The 23,265-nt window shown below is 40.3% G+C and overlaps 1 protein-coding gene across 3 annotated transcripts in view; it reads left to right on the plus strand.

Moving 5' to 3' along the window:
* Nucleotides 1–23,265, plus strand: part of TOM1L2 (target of myb1 like 2 membrane trafficking protein) — a 66,211-nt gene that overhangs the window by 1,536 nt on the left and 41,410 nt on the right. For all 3 annotated transcript variants that reach the window (XM_038419476.2, XM_038419475.2, XM_038419477.2), the window contains exon 2: nt 22,606–22,690. In XM_038419476.2, coding sequence (XP_038275404.1) covers nt 22,606–22,690 — 85 coding nt within the window. The remainder of the gene's footprint in view (nt 1–22,605; nt 22,691–23,265) is intronic.

The raw sequence follows: 23,265 nt of genomic DNA on the forward strand, positions 1-23,265 counted from the left end.
TAACCTTGGCTAGCTGGGGTCTGCATTAAAGCCTAGGTTCTACTTTCATTTGGGCTGTGAACTTGTTCGCCTTGCAATGAGGACACAGACTAAGTGCTGATAGTCCTCCAGTGCCTTCCCACAATTCCCCTGTGTGCCCAGTAGGACAGACACGTTCTTCCACAAGTCACTGGGAAAGAATTATAGAATGGCTTAGTTTATTGCAGCACAAAGAGCCATGGGGTATATTCCCAGAAGTCCTAGTGACACACACAGGGGACCACAGCCCAGTGAGGGCACAGTAACTTGGGTAAGGCTTTGGTGTGTAGCTGCTCACCCCTGGGCTAGACTAACCCTGGTGCACACAGGGGACCACAGCACCAGTGAGGGCACAGTAACTTGGGTAAGGCTGTGGTGTGTGGCTCCTCACCCCTGGGCTAGACTAACCCTGGTGCTCAGACCCAGGTGCAGATCTTCAGGGAAAACCTTAGCCTTAACTACTCTGTGTCTCAGTTTCCCCATTTGTAAAATGGGGATAATACTTCTCTACCTTGCCTGGGGGTTGTGTAGATTGTGTGAGTACAAAAATAAAAATACTTTATAAAGTGGCAGTTCTTGCCACAAAACCAGAAAGTTCCTATACTTTACCTTCCTCCTTCAGCACCCCTTACTAGAACCAAAAGATGTGATCAAACAGATAAGTCTTGCACTGTGCTTTTAAGATCACTGAACTCTGACTTTGGCAGAATACATATAGCATATGTATATCTGTCAAGTCAGCTGTCAGTACAAACCTCCCCAAGATTGCTTTCTTCTAGATTATGGTATTAAGTGTTGAGGGTTTCTGGATATAATAATGGTGATGAAAGTTAAATGTGATCTTAAAGTGGATTTGCTTTGTTGTATTTATCCACCTGCTAAGCATCTGCAAGGGCAGCTGTCTGCTTAGCTGCTTGGATAAGGTAGCTACAGGAAACAATGTTAGAGAAAGGAATAGTGTCTGATCTATTTATTGTCTGATTCATTTAACATCAGTAAGTGATGCAACAGTGCCTTCTTAAGTCTTAGTAATTTTATAAAATAAAATCTGTGTTCCAGCCTTCTTTTTCCTCTGCTTCTCCATCTCTTCCTTGTAATCATGCTCAAGGCATTTAAAGCTTCTTGTTAGTTCTTTCATCCCCTTCCTGCCCCTTGTTCTCTTGGAATTAGTAATATACAGTCACTGCCTGTTCAAAGTCTCTTATGACAGCAAAGCTTTGAGTGAGCTATATTTAAGTCAGGTTTCAGAGTAGCAGCCGTGTTAGTCTGTATTCGCAAAAAGAAAAGGAGTTCTTGTGGCACCTTAGAGACTAACAAATTTATTGGAGCATAAGCTTTCGTGAGCTATATTTAAGTCAGTTATGCAGCTTTAGTGATGTGTACATACTGTAAGATTCTGTTGTATATGAAGAATTTTCCTCCTCTTTTGGCGGAAGACCTCAGCAGATTTTGTTCTGGAAGAAAAGCTTTGCTGCCTGTCTTATAATTGCCAGGCATGCCTTTCCAAGGTAACAATAGAACAAAAGCAAGACTTTCTCTCAAAGCACTGCGATTGTCCCATGTTCGGCGGTTCTGCTTGAATGAGCTTGTGAGATACAATTATTTGTTTGTTGTATTATTTCTATTTCTATTGGTGATTTAAATAAACCCCCATAAATAATTTCGTAGTTCCATTTGAGCATATTGGGTTGAACACTGTGTTTGTGTTTGCAGTCAAGGCCTGATGCTTACCGTATTAGAGAACTGTAGAAAATTATGGAAGGCCGTAAGCGCATGAAGAATGTGTTTTCTCTCTGCCAGGAAGCAGTGGTGGTTCACATGAAAATTTAATTAGGAGCATACAGAATGTCTTCAGGTAAATGTCAGGTTTGAAAAAGCAGATTTCAGAGGGGGTTTTGAAGAGCGAGGGGAGCTAATACAAAGCATTTTTTCATCTTTCCTCTGAAGCTGGAGTGACCTTTCCAATAAACTGTTGCTTGAAGTATGGTTATGATTAGGAAAATACTATTATTTGGATTACTAGGATGGGACTCTGATGGATGCAGAGGTTTAGTAATGGGGATATATATGTAGCACCTTTCACATCTAAATTGGCCGATCAAATTCCAGACAAGTTCATGATGTGTGAAAGTTATTAACATCTGATTTTTGGCAAGTCCCTTCTTTCCAAAACCACCACGGCTGCCACTAACTGAAAACCACAATGGAAGTGTAGGGGGCGAGGCTATGGATTAGATGGGCTATAAAGAAAATGGACTGTGAAGATCGAGCTATCTTCTCATCTCTAAAAATGGTCCCCGCAGAGCAGAGCTGAGGTGTGTTGGTAGGGCGTTGTGGGGAAGCTTATTCTGCTGTTGTGATACAGCTGGATGCTGTGTGTAAATTTATTTAAACAAATAATACTTGGTTCATTTAGTAATGCTCTTCATCCATACATCTCCAATGTGGGTAAGTATCATTATTCCCATTTTATACCCATGTTTTATGGGTAAAATAGAAGATTACAGTGACCCCACCAGGCTATTAGATGACGAGGAGGTTGTGACCCTCCCTTGTAGATGTGGTCCTCACCAGTTTTCTACATCTTAGTAACATTCTGGTTGGATTAATGCAGTGCACTTAACACAGAGCTACTCTTGAAGATGACCTGGAAAGTTTGCTTGTTCAGAATGTGGCCTCTCACATACATACTTAACTGTTTCAGAGTAGCAGCCGTGTTAGTCTGTATTCGCAAAAAGAAAAGCAGTACTTGTGGCACCTTAGAGACTAACAAATTTATTAGAGCATAAGCTTTCGTGAGCTGTAGCTCACGAAAGCTTATGCTCTAATAAATTTGTTAGTCTCTAAGGTGCCACAAGTACTGCTTTTCTTTATACTTAACTGTGCTTCTGGCACAGAGCATAACATTACAGCTGTTGGACTCAAAGCTATAATACCCTTTTGTGATTTCGGCTCTGTATATCACTGCTTCTTACCTCAAATTCTACTCCTGTAGTTGAGACCAACTGAGTCAAATGAGCTGATAGTGTCTAGATTTGTAAATCTAGGACTGGTGGCAGAGTATTAGTGAAAGGCACTCGCCTGTGGAATTTACATCTTCTCGTGGACTAAAAGAGCCTAAATGTGTTGACCTTCATGGAACAATGCAAAATTTGTCTATCCAGGTTTTTCTGAAGGGGCTAAGCTAAGTGTGTGGAGGGGGTCTCAATGGTTGCAGAATGGCTTAGTGTTGTAACATCTGTTCGGATTAATTTTAGGTAGTAAAAGCAAACCTAAATTTTTATGATAGGCTGACAGAGTAAATTGGGGAAAACAGTTTTATGTAGAAGGATGAACTCCAGGTAAATCTATACTCTGAGAATGCAAAACATTGTTTAAAAATACTGCTGACCTGAGAATAGGAAGAATACAGAAAGGTGTGTAGTAAAGTGGTGAAGATAAGAGCTTGGAGACAGGTCCCCAGATGAGACTACATTTTCCAATAGCAAGAGTCTGTGCGTCCAGGTTGGGCATCCTCTCTTTAAATTGCATGTTCAGTTTTGCTTGCTCAAGAGAATCATCTTTAAAGGGTCACTGCATGATTAAAGGTTATTAAAACAAATATCCTTTCCATGTGTTGCTAAACTCATTTTAGATTATTAAAACTATTGAATTACAAGAATCTGAAGTACAGTTGACCTTTTTGTTCATGCTGCTTGTGTATTTTTTGCTCTTCATTCTGCTTTTACAAAGAAATCAGTTCTATTTTCTAGATCCCCTGAACTGGTGAGATTTTTGTAAACACTGCAGGAGAATGTTTAAATCTGAATCAAATCTTGCTGTGTTGAATTTTTGTTAACTTCCTCAAGTGCAAAGGGTTGACGCTAAGCAGTGATCTGTGAAATGGGCTCCTCACAGGTAGAACAAATAGGGAATGTACATATCCACCTTTGGAAACAATGAGGTCCATCACGTGAACTGCTTCAATCAGTCCTTTTCAACAGAGACCTAGGAGGCCTGATTGGCTGTGACTAAAAGGCCTTGCCAGCCCAGGTCCAGGATAAAACTTGAATGCACAATTACAATTACCTAAAACTTGCAGTCTGACAACAATGTACTAGAAATGGAGAAGGGAGTTCTGGAGCGAAACCTCTCGCTATGCCCAGAGTAATTTTGGAAGTTGTTTTTCTAATAACCAGGACTCCAAATGTTTGGCACTATAGTACCTTTATGGCTGTCATGCTGCATTTATTAGTCAAACACCAACTGATTCTAAGATCTTTGCCTGAGGAAGGAGTGCAGATTGGATCCTTGCCCGGGAATCCTTTTTCAGAGGAGGCAAAGTGCTAACTGTTGTGATTTACTAAATAGGATTGTTTAAGGAAGTTACGAAAGCAGTGTTTCAGCAGAGGCTACAGAGGCACTTTATTGAAACAGTGAAACCAGACAACCTTTCAATCGATTTTTATCAAAGCACTCAAAGTTTCCATTTCAAGGCAGTTAAAGTGATGATGAATATGGTGCAGAGAGAATCTGTAGAGCTTTTTCATAAAATGAAATATTGGTGCAGGCTTCTTGGCTCTTAACACCTTTTATTTTCCCTTTTTTTTTCCCCATGGGAAATATTTCGATGCTTCCTTGAAATATCCTCTAACATGTTTTATGACAGACTTAAACACATTTGTTCAAGAGCTATTTTTATTTTTAACAGCAAATGCAGGACTAGAAAAATGTATTATGGTGGACAACAAATACTAAAAATCTAGAGAAAATTAACCATGTTTCATTGTCCATGTGTGCAATGTCTCTAAATTCCTTTCAGAATAAATGTTTGCTTTGTTGTGGTGTAAACCTGATAAGATTCACTCTTCAGGAAAATGCCTTTTCCCAAGGACAAAATCAAGGCTTTAAAGAGCACGTTATTCTGCTTTAATAGTAAAGTGTTCCATTCTCATGACTTCTGTTGTAAACCCCCCACTCCTCCCGCTTAAAAAAAAAAAAAAAAGCCAGCATATGTCTTGGGACTTTATACAGAGGCATGTATATTCTGTGCACTGTTTTGAAAGTGGATTGTCCTCCACTAGAAAATTGGAATAGCTATTTAGTGTCAGATTTCTAGACACAATATATGGTACTTGAATAATCAAAAAGATGCATGACTTGTCAGCCCACTGTGAATGGGATGGAGATGCTATTCTCTGTATAGGTACCTAAAATAACATGGACTACAGTCAAAATCCAGTCTTCCAGTGTTCATACAGAATTATGCTAGTCATGCAAAACACAGTCTGATGATAAAGTGCTTTTAGTTTTACAAGATTACTTGGATCTGCTTTCACTTCATGATAATGTATTGTGGTGCAGAGAAAATCTCTTAGAAAAATGAATATCCTTGCTTTTAAAAGGAGCAAATAAATACTAAGTCATGAATCTGGTAGCTTAGGGAAACTACATATATGTGAGAAGCTGGATAATTACTATAATACCATTTAATACCAGATTCCTACGGCTGGATTGATTTTTATAGTCACAAAAGCAGATTGCTGCTCATGAAAGTATTAGCCTATTTGTTTTTGAGTCATGTAGTTATATCTGCTGCAGCATAACATGCTTAAATGTATATTCTGTTTTTTTCTAAATATAAACCTGTATGTACCAGGTTACAATCTGAGGATGGCCAGCTCACAGTTTGATATTGCTTTGTCAGATATCTTTAAAAGCATGCTAAAAAATTAATGAACACCCAATGTTTGGTTTTGGTTTTTAAACCTCCCATTGATGTGTCTCTTTATTTGAAACAATTTGCTTGTGATATTATTTCTTGCTTTCTCTACATATGTGTGTGGAGTGCTGAATTAAAACAACTTTTATAAAAGGAATGTTAGAATAATTTGAATTCTTAAATTGGGATCAGCCTTTAATTAAACTTTCATTGAAGGTGAATAAGGCATTTGAAATGGCGTTTGGTGATACTTCTGTAAAATGATCTCTTACTGGGAGGAAAGAAACTTTTAGTATTTGGAGAGAGTGTTGTGTCTGGTTGGGTGGTGTTGGACTGGCCAGCACTTCTGCCAGAGTCTTAGTGGGTCACCTTGGGCTAGTCACTTAATTCTATGTGCTTTGGTTTCAGAATCTTTACAGCCTATAGTTGATGAGAGGCTAAAATGTTTGTAAAGTGCTTAGAACTCATTGGAAGAAAAATTTGTATAGAAGCCCCAAGTATGAAATGTACTCGAGGGTGAGCCTGTTTGTGGTGGCCAGTGTTTGGTGTAATATCAAAGGGATTTTTGTGACGACTGGTGCTGTGAACCTGCACAGGTCATGCAGTACTAGCATACAAACACAGCTTTCTGCTTGCATCCATGCAAACATCTTAGGAAGTATTACTTCTCTGCATTTTAAAAACTGGTTTAATGTGGGAGGGCAATAACCCAATTCTCTCTTAAACAGCCATGTCTACTGTGTTTTAGTCACATACTATGCTGCTGGAGGATCTACTTTATTCCTGATTATTCTGTTTATTCATTTCAGTTAGTCTTCCTTGAAAAGGATTCTTTTGAAAGAGGCTGGTTCTTGTGCCCAAGAAAGCATTAACCTGAATGCCTAACTATGTCCTAACCCCTTTTCCCTTAGGAGCAGATGGTTTACTTTAGTTTAATGAGTTGCTTCTCCATGGTTCCAAATCTTTCAACCAAATCAATCACTGAGAACAGCCTCTTTTAAAAAACAAAACACTACATTACAACTGTCCTGTACAATCTCGAGCAGTATGATGAGCAATGCAGGGATCAAATGCTATAGTCAATAGTGTAGTAAAGCATCCCAAAAATCATTAGTTTATGCATTTATGCAACCCTTGAAGTGTATTTGTATCAAGACAATGCCGAAGTCAGAGAATCCACACTGGACCATATTTGCCATTGCTTCTCTAACTTGGGAATCGGAGTAACCCAGGAACCCTCCAGGGGCTCAGCATATGAACAGAGCCAAACTATGCCACGAGAAGCAAAGAGGAGGCTGACGAGTCACAAGCAGTGTCAGGAGACCGAGAAGACAAGTAGACATTCCAGATAAACCTGTTGTATGCTTTGGATAGGAGCTTGTAAATCTGGTTATTGTAGGGCAAGCATGTTGCAGACTGTTCTCCCACTTAGCAGTCAGACATTTTGTCCTAGAAAGAGTGACTGCCTGGGAAGAGCTAATCTGTTCAAATTCAGGTCAGAAGATGCCATGCCAAATGAGAGCACATAACTGTTACAAACTTGATTAAAATGTTTTGCCACACTTCTAGGCTATGTCTACACTTAAAACGCTACGAGACAGCTGCAGCTATGGCACTGTAATGTTTCAGTGTAGATGCTTATCCCTCCTGTTACTATGGGTGACCTGCCTCTCTGAGAGGTAGTAGCTAAGTGGACAGAAGAATTGTGTTAACTTGGCCATGTTGCATCCTTTGTATTTTTATGGGATACATCTGCTGAGAGAAGTGTAGTGAACTTTGCATTTGACAAGAATAACAGAAATAAAAAAATCATATTCATGGCATTGCTGAGTTAACATGGCAGAAGGGACTTCAACGCTGACTTTTGAGTGCTTGTTTCTCAACTTTAACCTTGCATTCATTACAGCTTTCTTCATTTATTTTCCCAATGGGTTTTTTTATTTTTTTTAAAGAAAAAAGACATTCCCCTCCTCCCTGCTGCCAAAAACCGAACAACTCATGATTAGACTTACAGAAATTGCAAGCTCTTAACAGCTTTGCCAGCGGAGCTTGAAGGTTCCTTTACGCCTCAAAGGGTTGCAGTCCTGCAGCGCTTAGTAGTTCTGGGCCACTTTGGCTTCCCAAGCTAACAAATGCATCTTTAGGTCCCCCGTTCATAACGGAAGCATCTTACTTGCATTCTGAGAACCAAATACTACTTTTAATGTGGAAGTATGAAAAAAAATTTCAGCATTTGTAATTTTAAAAAGACTGATCATGATGATTTCAAAGTTGGCCCTTTAAGTCTCTATGAGAACAATCCAAGAGGGAAAGTCTGAAGTCTCTACTATCAATCATTTTTGATCTAGAAAAGCCGAATAATGATTGTCTTTTCCCGTTGTATTCGTATAACTCAAACGATTTAATTGGTTCCTTGTGGACTAAAATTTTGCCTGCTTGATTTCAGTCCAAAGTGTTTATTTTTGGAGCTGTAGAAGATGCATTGATGAGATAGTGGTTGCTGAAGATTAAAATGTAATGGTGTTAAGAATGTTAGGCAAAAGAGTTTGCACTGAGTCCTAAGCCATCTGGAGTTTTGATTGCTTAGTATCTATGAAAGAGCACCCCTGTTGCTTGCTAAATTGCTTATCTGTATATTAAGCAGATGTTGACCCCTACATAATTTGGCTACTTGATTTTCATCTCACTATTTAGACTTTTAGGCTCTGCTAGCACGTTTTGTTTATAATCTAGAAATCTGTCGTGTATCATTGTGAGCAGTTATAATCAGAGTGTTCTGGAGTATTTCCCAAGAAATCAAGTACATGGCAAGCGATGTCACAATAACAGGGTCACAAGCAGAAGAAAAGGTGCAAGCAAGGAACAGGATACATTTGATTTATGGGTGCCATTATGTCTTGCCACTAGGGCCTGATGTGGAATAGGCTATAATAAATAATTTGGTTGATTTTTGAACTGCCTTCTATAACAGTGACATTTTAAGTTCTAAGTAAAAGGGTATTTTAGGGAAAAGAAACAGCATACCAGCAATATATTTTGCTAAGATTTGGGAAATACTGGTAAACATCAAATCATTTATTAACCAAGAAATTATTGTGGCAGCCATAAAATGGGTGGCTAATCAGAGTAAGATCAGTTTTTATTTACTGGCATAACAAGCAATTAAATTTGAGCAGCTGTCAGACCTGGGAAGTTCAACAGAAAACAAAATGGGTCAGCATGCAGTTGTGATTGTTTTCTTGACAGTGTAGCTCATTTGTGTGTGTGTGTGTGTGTGTGTGTGTTAGCTATATAATAAGTAAAGCAGCCTTTAAAATCTCTCTCTAATGCAGTGGCTTACACAATGAGTGAGTGGTGAAAATCTGGTTTCCAACAAAGTTCCCTGGAAGCATTAAAAAATTTTTGATGCAGCTGGATGATTTGGGAATTTTTGTATGGACCTCCTCTGGGGACGGGGGCAGAGTCAGGCACGTTATTTGAGGAACAGACTGTGGAGTGGTCTGTGAAGACCTTGACACCGTATAGCTCCATCCCAATGGAAAATGATGACTTCACCCACCTACAAGACATCCTTTCTAACACATTTTTTAATTTCATTGACCCAATCTGAAACTTTGTGTGTATTTTTTTGGTTCATAACATCTTCAGGATTTTGGCTTTTTGTCCTGATTTGGGATGGGAAACTTTTTTTTAAGTTTGAATTTCTGCAGGACTGGAAAACTGTTTCCTTCCCATTTCTAATGAAAATTGCAAAGAAATTTTCCAGATATAAAATGTAGCATCCAAGCTCTATTTTGGCTTCATGGCTAAACATTGCACTGCCACATGAAACCCAAGGGTTTGGAAGCAGAATTGAAATGGTTAACCCTCGGGTCAATAGAGACTGAGGAGCTACATTTTGAAGGCAGTACAAGAAGGGTTACATGTGAACATCTTGTTAACCATTGTAGGATTTATGCCCAGAACTTCCTAACAAGTGTTTTGAAAATGTAACCCCCAAGCATTTGCCCTGCTAATGAGCTTGGCCTCTAGGAAGGGGTGGCTTACAACAGACTACCCCAATGGAAATGGCTTTAGTGCAAAATTATTTCTTTCACCTGATAGGGCTTCATTGAATCCAACCCCTCACTTCCATATAAAGGAAAGCTTTAAAACTAGTGTTGGTGCTGTACTGTTTAAGCCACAAGAGCTTGAGTGGGGCAGAGATTGTTGCCTTTTAACGAGGTCTACTGTGTTCTTTTTAGCGGCGTGAAGAAAGGCTATGGATTAGAGAAGCAAATTGATGCACTTCCTGGTGTATATTGCAACTTGGCTACCTCTAAAAGCTACATATATCTGACTGCCTTGTTTTCTGCTTCTTGTTGGGTAACCAGCTTCTTTCAGAGGGCACTAAATTCGAGGTTTCTGATGCACAGAAATATTGGAGAGAAGAATGAGGGGAAATGTTACTGCGCAATCATAGTAGTGCATGATTTGTTTGTAACCACAACATGGGTGGGTGGAACCAGGCATATATTTTAATGGTTCCACCCATAAATTATTAAGTACATCATTGTTTTTCTTGTCAATCTGCGGTAGTACTATAGTTGTGAAGTAAGTCTGTTTTTATAACTAGTTTCTGTGTGGGAATGACAGTTTGCTTCTCTTTCTTACTAAGTATAATTAGTGTTTAAATTTATTTTGAACAAGTGAGAATGCAGGCAATTGACTTAAACAGTGTCCTGCAAAAAATAGAATACTAATTAGGGGTTCTGCAAGGTGAAAAAAATCCAGCAGTTTGTTGTTTGCGGCAAATAAAACTTGTTACGAGTGGGTGGGCAGGCGGGGGAGTTTTAAATATGAGAAGGTATTTTAGCCTTTGAGGCTAAAGTGGTTTGGAAATTCTAAGAACATTTCACCCATGGAAGGTAATTAGTTTTGTTTTATGAATATGAAAGACACATCGCTTGTAAGTACTGGAGTGAAGTCCCGAATGAGTTATTAGAACTTGCTTTGTTCATGTAGTACAGAATTAGACATCAAGCACCGATGGATTTCAGATGTAGTTCACGGACACGCTGATGGTCCATAATTTTCATAAAGGCTGCTTCTTTACCAGTAATTGTTTGAAACTAAACACCCTCCAAGGAGGGCAAACAAGGAGCAAGGAGGTGACAGAACTGAACACTGATACCCATCCTCACTCCTATTTGTGCTTTTTTTGTACATTTTTTGTACACTACTTTTGTACATTAAGCTTGTCATGTAATGTAACTAGGCTGTCAAGCTCCAGAACTCTTAAATGTAATGTAAATCCTGACCTGTGGTATATTCTCCCCTCTTCCATACCTCATGGTTTCATCTCTTTGGTCTCCAAGGAAGTAATTAGTTTACTTTGTATGCATGGTGTCAGTCCACCTGTACTTTTTAATGTATTTTAAAATACAGCTTGTTTATATAGTTTTTTCTCTGCCATCCTATGAAATTTTAAGGACAATATATCCATTATATAGAGTATTTGTATATGCCTATTAATTGGAAAAAGGCCAGGTTGGAAGATAAATCCTTAGCTTCACCCCCTTAGAATTTTGGGCAAACAAATGTTGGAAGTTCAGTTGTGTTTTCTATCAGAAGAGGAAAGTTTCATGAAAGTGAGTAAGAAGCTTATTGAGGCTTTCATTGGAGCTTTAATATGGACTTGTCTTTATTGGTAAGGACAATATTTTCTGGCTATTAAAGTACATACTGGAAAAGCTTTTCAGGATTTTTTTTTAAACACTTTTTGTGTTAGATATTCAGATCTCCTGCCTTTCCTGAATCATAAGTAATTTGTATATAGTCAGTCTTTGAATTAAGCAATCGTTTGTTCCCCTAAAGGAGAACACACACCATGCGGTTAAAACACCATGTGGTTCACCCTTGCATAACATGAGGAATCTGGTCTGCTCAGTTATCTAAAACAGATTGACAACTGAAAATTGTACAAAAAATGTTTTGGCCAACAATTGGTGGAATGTGTACACTAGCCAACCAAGATGCATGACTGTAACTTCGTGACATCTGTACACAAACACAGCTGCCTTGTTGTGATCAGGGGAAAGAGTGAAAGTCAATTGATGTATCAGAATGGATTTGGATGACTAATCTGAACTCAGCAATTTGCTAAGACAATTCTATACCTATCAACCAGACTACTCAGTCACAACTGTACTTTGTTGAGTAAGTCACCCCTTAGTACAGAAAAGGCAGATCTGAGGGAGAACATTTTGTTATGTTTATACCATCCAGAAGGTTTTAATTTATGCTTCCTTTGTCACTTCCATCCACAAACAAAAGATGGACACTCAGGATGTGTTAATATTAGAGCACTGGAAGTGTTGCTTAATAGATCATAGGGGTTTGCACACTGTAATAATATATCAAGACATGAAGTTGTCAAAGAACTTGATTTTTAGAGGAGGGTGTAACCTGTCATTTTAAGAGTATTCTAGTTTATTGCCCTCATACAGTGAACTGGACAAGCATTACTTTCTGTATGAAATAACACAGTAAACACCTATATTCAAGTAAATCCATAGAAGGAGAACTGTGTGTGTATACATACATATACACACCCCTGTCCAGAATTCTGATGGAAGGTTTCATCTTCACTGACTTCTGACATGAGCTGGAACTCACTAGCCAATTCCAAAGTAATAGACGCTGTTGGAAAAGTGCACAACACTTGCAGTACTTCAGAGTCATGGTGAGGTAGGAATTTTGCAGAGGTCATCACTGAAAGAGCTAATGTAGCATATTGGTGCAATATATGCTGCTTTTAAAGTTCCTAGTTAAGATAAATGCCTCTGGATTTTTGAAAGTGGCTTGATGTGGCAAGGAAACATTTTCACTTGACCTAGTTCTGAAGGACAGCTATTTACAGTACTTGGGTCAGTGCCTTAGCTTTAATGAGGATACAGCACGGAGGCAAGGGAAGCTTTTTATTTTCTGAAATGAGTGAAAATCCACTAGATTTCAAATGTTTAAAAACAAAAAACAAAAAAAGCTATGGCCTCCTGCTTGTCCCTAGCATGAAAGACAGACAGGTGCCCATACACACATTGCATCCCACCCTCAGTGAAGCATGACATCGCCAGCAGTAACTTCAAGCTGATGGGAAGCTGCAGTGAGAAGATTAAGTAAGTCTGCTTGGGGCACAGACTCCACTTTACCTCTTGGGGCAGTGCATTTAAACCATCAAGCCACACCAGAAAAACTTGTTTTTAATTACCCGTTTGGTGTGCCTAGCCTCAAATTTCAGCATTCCTTAAGAACATCAGCTTTAAGTTTATTCATAAAACTGGATTGTTGGTGGCTTGAAGTGTGTGTGGTATTAATCCTGGAACCCATATTTAAATCCAGGTTCTTCACTCTCCAAGCTCTCTGGTACCTATCTATAGATACCTCTATAGGAAGCTGTATGGCTCCCACCAATATCTCTCTTCCTCTGCCTGTTGGAGAGAGAGAGCTTAATTCATAGGGGTTTTGTTTGCCATGTGTGGAAAAGAGTTTTGCATTCACTGCTGAAAGGGGTGAGGACTCTGGTCATTCTTATTTTATGTGACAGAGTTGCTGTGTCTACGTCCAGCTCCTGTGACAGTTCTGTCTCCCACGCTCATGAGCCCTATTTCTCAACACTTTTATTGTTCCAGTGGAAGATAGCTGTCATGGGAGGTCATGGTCATGAAGGAAGAGTAGTGGTAGATAGTATTCAGAGCCCTCTGTGAAACTGGTCCTGAAACCTTAAACTGGGTTCTGCCTTGGTTGGGGAGTCAGTGCAGAGCATGAAACAGCAGTTTCAAGTTTTGTACCAAATGGGCATTTCAGGGCATGATGTGACTTCATTCTGAGATGAGTTTTGATCAAGACTAGCAGTCACAAATGCCTGGTTTGCTACCTGCTGATCTGTATCTTTCTCCCTGCTTTTTTTACCTTGATTCCCAGTAAGGATGTGTCAATTGGCAGGGATACCTACCTGCTCATCAGGGGCAGAGATCATTGACCCCTTTTAAAGGCAGCTGTTCACCTCTCCTATTCTGACTCTGTGTTGATGAGAGGAGTCTATGTACACAGGAGGGATTTTACATAAAAGTGGCTTTCTTAAAACGCACATCTTTACAGTTTGAACGAGATCTGGCTGCCAAGGCCCCACTTTTCATCACAGTCCAAGATTGCCTTGTTGGAGCCCAGCCTATATGAGTTCATACTCCCAGGTTTGTCAGGGTTTTATACACCTGCAAACATGCTGTGATCCTTATGGGATCTCATAAGCTAAGCCAGGTCAGGCTGATTAAAGAGACCTTATTCTGACATGTAAGTATGTCTATTTTATTCTTCCCCTTGTCTATTGAAATTGTGATCCTAATATAGGCACAAGGTATTCTTAGTTCTATATAAATATTAAGTTTAATTAAGTTAATTATGTAATTTAATTTGTATACTGATCCTCTTTGGCGTGGATATGGTAGGATTTGCTTCTTGTCCTAACTGTCTGCTGTTAAACAAGTGCTGTGTTCTGCTCCAGAAGTAGCTGGATTTCAGTGGTAGTTTAACAGTACGCTTTATATACTGTACCTGTATCACAGGGATGTTGAAACAACTGTTCGTAAAGCACCTTGAGATCCTCTTAAGAGACACAGTGGCAGAGCATTGTTTGTAGCAATGCACTGTTTATTTGTAATCAGAGTCTAATGCCATATGGTGAGCAGTCTTCAAAAAGAGAATCAGACTGTTCATTGGCGAAATGACTGTTCCGAAATAATTTTAACAGACTTCTTTCAAACTTGGCATGTGGGCTAAATATTGTTAAATTTGAGTCTTGAGCACGTGCCCATTCTTTTGCTATTTTGGTGTTTAGTAAGTCTGTGGGTTCAGTACAAACTGATTATTAATTCAGAATGACAAATGTGCATGGTGCCCTGGAGACAAGACAGTCAGCCTGCCCCAAATAGCTTTCAACCCAAGCGTTGCTAAAACATGACGTAGAGTGACAGTAGGCAGGCTGCAGCAGTCCAATTCAAATAATTTTTTTCTGAGCTGATCCATTTTCTTTGGAGAGCCAAGCTCAGCAGTTTTAGAATAGGGAGAGCAGAGAGAGAACAGAGAAAGCAAGGTGGCAGAGTGGAAAATGTTGGCCTTTGTCTCTCAAAGAAACTGACCTCCTTTCTGAATGACTTACTTAAAGATACCCTCAGAATTGCTCTCTGACTGCAGAATGGTGGTTCATATTCAGTTTTAATAGCAGCACTTTGATCAGAAATTCACATCAGCTACAGTGATATCTAATGGTTTGACTTTAAAAAATAATAAGCATGGAGGAGGCAAGATTGAAGATGCAATAGAATTTGTTTGTTAGCCCTGGCATCTGAGTTTCCCATCTAGGTGCTTTGAATAGGACCATGTCCTAAGCTCACCTGGGCATGAACTCAAATGTGCTGAGCCTCATGATGTCAAATCATAGAACTGGAAGGGCCCTTGAGAGGTTATCTAGTCCAGTCTTCTGCACTCAAGGCAGGACTAAGTATTATCTAGACCATCTGTGACAGGTGTTTGTCTAGCCTGCTCTTAAAGATCCCCAATGATGGATGTTCCATGACCTCCCTAGGCAATTTATTCCAGTGCTTAACCACCCTGACAGTTAGGAAGTTTTTCCTAATGTCCAACCTAAACCTCCCTTGCTGCAATTTAAGCCCATTGTTGCTTGTCCTATCCTCAGAGGTTAAGAAGAACAATTAAGAAGAACAAATCCTCTGATTCAGCAGTGTATATCCACTTGTGGGGTAACTTGCATAATTCTACACTCCGTTCAGAAGACTTGTAGTCCTTGAAAGATCTCTGTGTATGCTATAAAACCATTACAACTGGCCCCAACTTGACAGCCTTGGCTTATAAAAACTGAGTAGGGGTGTGACCAGTCAGGGTTAAGGTGAGTTAGGAGAAGCTATGAAAAGGAGCCTGCCAATATTGTAGCTAGTTTTAACCATGATGACTGCTGTAATGACAGGGAGTGAAAATCACACTGCTCAAAAGTTTAATTTGCTAAAATCAGTCTTGGATCATTTCATTAAAGCACTGCTATATCTATGACCACTGTAGACTAGAGAGTTTTGAGTCCTGCTACCTTGTGAACTACCAAGGATAGAAATCAATGCTTTATACCATTTGAAAGCCAAAAGAGGGTAGTAAATTTGATTCACTGGGGACCTGGGCTTGATTTGAAATAAGAATTTCTTTGATTTCTCATTTCTGGAACAAGGTACACCTATATGCATTTATCTTGTGTGCACCCAGGAGTTGCTCTTTGGAACAAACCTCTTGGCTCATTTGTTAGTTTGGGATGGTGAGATTATCCATGTACAAAGAAATCCATGGATTTTTCACACCAAGGGCTTATCCAGCTGATGTCAGAACATAAATCCACATAGCAGAATGTTTAGTATTCAGATGGGAGACCACACCTACATAAACACCAGTGTCCCTTTCTCTTTCGTGTTAATTTGTATACAAGGCAGGACTTAAATGTCCTTGAGCAATAGCTGCTGCGTTTGCCCAATACTGGCATTTCCACTTGAGTCTTCCAAGTATGTTGTGCAGCACAATGACTCTTGCTGCCTGATACTTGTAGACAGACTAACTGATTGAAGGAAGGGCGCAGTGTTCAGAGAGCTCTATCCTAGCGAATGTCTTCACTGCAAATGAAGGTGTATTCTTAACTGGGGTTGGCTAAGATGGGTGAAAATAGCAGTGAAGACATAAATCAGCTTTTAACTCGGGTTAGCAGCTCAAGTTAAAGCCTACAGGGGAACCTGGGATTGGACTCTAGTGGCTAACCTGAATTAAAGGCTACATTGCCTCTGACCTTAAAGTATCCAAGTCTGAGTCTTCACTGCTATTTTAACCCATGGTATGAGCACGCTTTTTTTTTTTCTTCTTCAGTGTAGACATGTTGCCTTGTTGCCTGCATGCTGTCACCATTCAGCTAGGGCAAGTTTCCATAGTGCTTCCTAAAACCAGCACTTAATTCTCCAATCTAGAAACATGCATATGGTACATGTATAAAATACAGTTCCTACCTGAAACCAGTCTTCTCAGTTCAGATCCTGTTGAAACTGTTCATCAAAAAACATACAGTGGCAGCTGGCAGCTTTATTAGCAGATGCAACAGAGGTCAGATTGAGTATGGAGATTGAACTACCCTCTTATTCATCAGTGGAGATCTCCCAAGTCAGGGTTAAGGTGCATTGTCAGAGCAGGGAGAGGGAAGCTTTCACTGCTGTTGCTTCTGCTGTATCTGTCCTGTCTCCAGGGCTCTCCGGCCAGTATCTTTAATCTGTACTGAAATGTAGCTTTAAAACAAAAGTACTAAGGACCAAGTATGAGAGGATTGTGTAATAGCTGACCGTTTGTGCATTCTGTGTCAGCTTTCATTTGTTAGGATGCTACTGAGCAGAGCTTGAAAGGAATGCTCCTCATGAGGGCAAGCAACTGTTGTGTCTTTGCATTTAATTAAAATAAAAGAGCACTTTCTACCTCTCCTACATAGCCTGTTCCTATGCAGTTTCTGGGCACTATTTCTTAAGAAGGAATAATCAATTGCACAAATACAAAAAGTTGGAAATGACTGCCTGGGAAAGAATACTGCAGAAAAGGACTGGGGAGTTATAGTGGGTCATAAACTAAATGAGTCAACAATGGAATATTGTTGTGGGCCTCCCCTGCCCCGAACATTATTCTGGGATGTATTAGCAGTAGCGTTGAAAGCAAGAGACAAGAAAAGGAGTACTTGTGGCACCTTAGAGACTAACACATTTATTTGAGCATAAGCTTTCATGAGCTACAGTTCACTTCATTGGATGCATTCATCGGATGTAGCTCACAAAAGCTTATGCTCAAATAAATGTGTTAGTCTGTAAGGTGCCACAAGTACTCCTTTTCTTTTTGTGAGTACAGACTAACACGGCTGCTACTCTGAAAAGAGACAAGAAGTGATTCTTCCACTCTACTCGGCACTTAAAGGCCTCAACTGGAGTATTGTGACCAGTTCTGGGCACCATACTTCAGGAAAGATAGGGATAAATTGGAGAAAGTCCAGAGGAGAGCAACAAAAATGATTAAAGGTCTAGAAAACATGACCGATGACGGAAGATTGAAAAAATTGGTTTTGTTTAGTCTGAAAAAGAGAAGACTGAGGGGGGACATAAGTCTTCAAATATATAAATGGTTGTCATAAAGAGGAGGGTGATAAATTGTTCTCCTTATCCATGGAGGATGGGACAAGAAGCACCGGGCCTAAATTGCAGCAAGGGAGATTTAGGTTAAACCAGGAGTTCTCAAACTTCATTGCCCTGCAACCCCCTTCTGACAACAAAAATTACTACTCATGACCTGTGGGGGAGGGGGAGATGGGGACCAAAGTGTGAGCCCGCCCAAGCCCTGCCATCCCAGGCTGGGTGGCCAAAGCCCAAGGGCTTCATCCCTGGTCAGGGAGCCTGAAGCCTAAGCCTGAGCCCAGTGGTGGGGCTCAGGCTTCACCGTTGGGGCTCAGGCTTCAGCTTTAGCCCTATGTCCCAGCTCTGGAGAGCCCATTAAAATAGGGTCATCACAACCCACAGTTTGAGAACCGCTGGGTTAGACGTTAGGAAAAACTTCTAACTATCAGGTTAGTTAGGCACTGGAACAAATTACTTAGGGAGGGTGTAGAATCTACATCATTGGAGGTTTAACAGGTTAGACAATCACCTGTCAGGGATGGTCTAGATAATATTCAGTCCTGCCTCAATGCAGGGGACTGGAATGGATGACCTATGGAGGTCCCTTCCAGTCCTACATTTCATGATTCTATGTCTAGCTTCATTTCCTTATGGTGACCTCATCCCGGTCATACTTTAGAAAGGGCATAGGCTTGGCTGGTAGATGATGTCGATGAAGATTGATGCACAGGAGACATTCTCAGTTGAGCAGCACCTTGTCCGAGTGCTGTAAAATGGGCAGCACATAGGTGATAAATTTCTGTAAAAGTGCTAACAACCCACTGAGGTAGGATGGTATTAACTGTCATTTTACAGCTGGGCAAACTGCTTAACCCTTTTGCCTCCATTTCCCCAAGATGTCAGTGGCAGACTGGAATTAGAACTCCAGAATTTATGGCTGTGTCCTGTGACTGGACTTCTCTGAGATTTAATGTTCAACAGCCCTGAGCGCCTTAAATGAAAGGTGCTATAGAAGTGCAAAGTATTATTCTTTCTCATCCCTGGCCCTGGGAACTAGAGACTTAAGTTAGTACAAGGTGTTGTTTGTATGTTGCCCAATAAAAATGTCCCAGAAATTATTCACTTTTCTTCTGCTTGCTTACTTTGTCTTGTCTAGGGTGGGTATCTGAATTAAGATGCCCTGCACTATCCCAGAGTTGTGCTGACTGTGTCTCCAAGTCCTTGTGCAAACTAATGCTAATTGACATGTGCCTCGGACCTGTTGTGGACAGTAGGGGAGTTGATGCTTTCTAATGTATTTGGTGCACCTGCATAAGGGAAATGTGCCATTCTTCCAGGATTCTGGCACCTGCACTAGGTGTTGGAAACAGTTTGACCCTGTCAGTATTATCAGCCAACTGTTTCCTGTCCAGTTTGAGAGGGAGTCTCAGGGAGATGCATGGTTGGCACCTATCAGTTTTTCCAGCATTTTAAAACATTTCTAGTGTTGCTAGTTAAGGTTTTGCAGTTTCCCGGGCACAGGATGGGGATTCTCTTACTCAGAGAAGCATGCTGCATGACCCCTAGTTTGTACTAATAGCACTGTTCTGATGTGTTTCTTGGGGAGCTGGAATCTATCCCTGCATTGTTGGAGCTACTTGTGAACATGGTTGTTGCTAATACTGTTTCAGTTTTGGTGTACATGCAGCTTTAACGTAATCAAGGGAAGTGCTTTCACAACTGTTAGATCCTCTTGTCCATGTAACGTGTGCTGCTTTTGAAGTCTATTTGTATTTAAAATCAGAATCTCAACACTCACTGTCAGAAAGTCACAGCCTCTTCTCCATGCTCTGAGGGGAAGAATGATCACTGAAACAGCAGGAACATACTAGCACAGTGCCACCGGAGAAAATAGTATGCCTTAAATATGGGGTGTTTCTAAGCATGGGCACTTGACATTCTTTGTAAAGAAAATCCAAAAATGTGCTAAAGAAAATTGTGTTCCCCATAGCTCTTGCTCAGTCCCTGTCATGATGTCAGCTTTCATACTATGTGACTCAGTCAAAGGCTTGACTTCTCTTCAGAAATCATCTGGGAAAATGCTAACCCTGCACATGGCAATGCCAGCAGCCAATTCATTCATTGATCTTGTGATAAATATATGGCCATGGTTTATTTTGGCAAAATCTCTGTGTGACACGGCTCTGTCACTGAGAATCGTGAAATCTTTTGAAACTCTTTCTCCATTTAGTGCAGCGCTGTCTCCACTTGTTGGGTGATGTTACTGGAGGTAGCAGAGAGGTTGGCCATTCAGTTAGGGCCACCAACAATTTGATTCATGTGTTGTTTGTTCTCTTGTTGTTTTTTTTTTGTGTCCAAGCTGGAGAAAATGGATAATGTTGTGCCCCTTTAAATGTTTGGTTACTGACTCTGACTATACTTTTATTTTACAGTTTGGATATTTACTTGGCATAATATGTGATTCAGGGCTTGTGGTCTGTCTGTCTCTTTTTCTCTCTCTCACACACACTGACACAGAGTTGTAATTATTTAAAAAAGCCTTCCTGAGGAATACTGATTCTAGAAACAATTAGAAGCTAATTTGTTTGTTCATCTTTCCTTATAGAAAAACAGAATACAAGTTATTTTTGTCATCCCTAATCCTTTGTCTGTTTTGGTGCTGCGACCCAGATTTGCTGCTGTGATGCTTTGTGAAGTGCAGCAAAGGGGTTAAGTTGTTGGAAAGAAGTCTCACAAGTATGCATCTGGTTTGTTTGAAGAACAGTATTAAGCTTCAGTGAATAGAAAGCACCTTGAAATCTTAAAGAATGCTACTGTTGGTCAGAACACTGTAGGTCGTAGTCTCTGAACTCCCTCGTTGAATTGCTGGGGAATGGGAGTACTTCGTATGTGAATAGATTTTGTGCTACTTTGAACTGTACCATGAGTTAAGGTTGACTGACTTTTCTGAATCTGTGTCCCATACAAAGATGGGGCTATGGCTGTTTTGTTTTGTTTTTCTATTCCTCCTTGACCTGTGGGACCTGCACAGAGATCCTTTGAGTGCCTTTCAACACTCCTTATGGGCTGAAAGTGTCACTGTTGAGAAATGGAATGATCTCACTTTCCCTATGTTCCTCCCACTCTGGGATTGAACGAACCTCTCTTCAGAGCTTCTAACTTTGGCCATAGACTCATAGAATCTCAAGGTTGGAAGGGACCTCAGGAGGTCATCTAGTCCAACCCCTGCTCAAAGCAGGACCAATCCCCAATTTTTGCCCCAGACCCCTAAATGGCCCCCTCAAGGATTGAACTCACAACCCTGGGTTTAGCAGGCCAATGCTCAAACCACTGAGCTATCCCTCTCCTTATGTCATGCCAGTCTTTTTTCTCAAGTTGCTACTGTTGGTGGAACTGCCGTGGTGGGAATACTGGTTGCTGACATTTTAAGCAAAGTGTTATATGGCCCTTGCTTTGAGCTGGCACTTGGTCTGTGCTAACATTGCCACAGTTACTGCTGGCAGGGGAGCTGTATCCTTGTCTCAATGGTAGGAATTTTTTTGGGAACAGTGTTACCATAGATGCAGCTTTCTTGTCCAGAAAGCACAAGGCAGAATTATAGAACTGGTTCAGTCTCCTAAAAGTGAATCCACCCTGTTCAGGCAATTTTTTTCATTTGAGACAAATGGGTTTGATTTGGGGAATTTGATATAAATAATTCAAGGTGACTACAAACTGCACTTCTGCTGTTCTTGCTGCTTTAATATATAAACTATGTCTGAAAGATTTATTTAGGAAAGTTTTGTTTGTGAGTTGTACTTTTTGTTGATTGGTTGGGTTTTTTGTTTTGGCCTTTTTTTTTTTTTTTATGTCAAAAATTCAGGTCTTGTTTACCCTGTTTTCCCGGAAGAATGGGAAGCTAGTAGTAGGTCTGTAATTTCAGATGACAAGGGATCTGAAGTAAAACCTGATTAACTGAGGAGGGAAAGTGATGTTTATCCAGACAGCTGAGAGCCCTTTTTGTTTGTAAGCATATTTAACTCAAACATCTAAAAACAGATGGAAGAAAACTCCTCTTGTTAAAAATTCAACACTACCACCCTTTCCATTAAGGTCTGCGTGCACTCCCAAACTACATCTCTGGGTCCTCCAAAAGACCCTTTCCACAAAATAGGGAAGGCAGGAATTTTACATTTGACACTTCTAAGGTAAAAAAACAAGCAAGGGAAAACCCTTAGTGTACAAAAAGGAGCCAGGTCTTCCCCATGAAAAGAGAAATACGAATTCTGACCCCACAAAAATAGGGAGGGTTGACAGAGGTGTTCAAATATAGTAAATTAAACTTTGAATGATTAACCCCTTCTCCCATCAAAATATCAGAGCTAAAGTAGGGTGTTAGCTAAAAAGATAGGGCAGGAATTAACTGACAGCCCTTCTGTGGTCTGTGGATATTGAGTAATCAAGCCCACAGGATTGATTTTTACTCCGGAAGCTTTTAGATTGGTCTCTAAATTAGGAAAAACTGTATGATGTTGTCCAGAGTCAATAGGAAAATTTGTCCCTTCCTGATTTGGGAAGTGCTTAACTTGTGTACAAGGCACAGTAATAGATTGAAGATAAGATGGACTATAGTAACTTAATCATGGAGAGGTGACAGAGATCTTTGTGTTGGCTTCACAGAAAAGGCGACTGATGGCTCCTTGCAGAGTGAGGATTGGACACTTAACATGGAGATCTGTGACATTATCAACGAGACAGAAGAAGGGTATGTGCTATTATAGATAACTTGGGTGGTTCACACGTTTTGCTGACACTGATCTTTGTTCTTCAACATGCTAGGTGGTGCAGTGGGCTAATGCACAGGTGTCCTCAGATTAAATCCCATTTTTAGGTAGCAAATGAGTTGTTTGGTCTCCTTATCCCAAACTGACACTGATCCACTTCAGACAACCAGCACATCTCATGGCACTTGCTAGTGTAAGACCTCTGCTCAGGAGAGTTGAAAGGTTAGAATAACATGGGATGTGGCATGTCAGGATTGAGATTCATTAGCAGAGCTCTATGTTGGCCCAGCACCAAAATGACAGCACTAGATTTTCATGGTGCAATATCTAATTCCTGGGTGTATCCAAAAAGCACATACTAAATGTGTTACAATAGGGATTATTGATCCTGTATTTTTAGGAGAAATGCTTGTAACTTCCAAGCCTACAAATGCTGCATTGCTACCAGATCCTAACATTTGAAGAGAGGGACCTCTCTGGTATCATCTGCCACTTCAGCACTCAAGCTGTGTTGCTTGCGCTACACAGCAGGCCTATTCTCAATGGTGTTATGCCT

The sequence above is a fragment of the Dermochelys coriacea genome, chromosome 10, assembly GCF_009764565.3.
Source record: "Dermochelys coriacea isolate rDerCor1 chromosome 10, rDerCor1.pri.v4, whole genome shotgun sequence".
Taxonomy (NCBI): Eukaryota; Metazoa; Chordata; order Testudines; family Dermochelyidae; genus Dermochelys; species Dermochelys coriacea.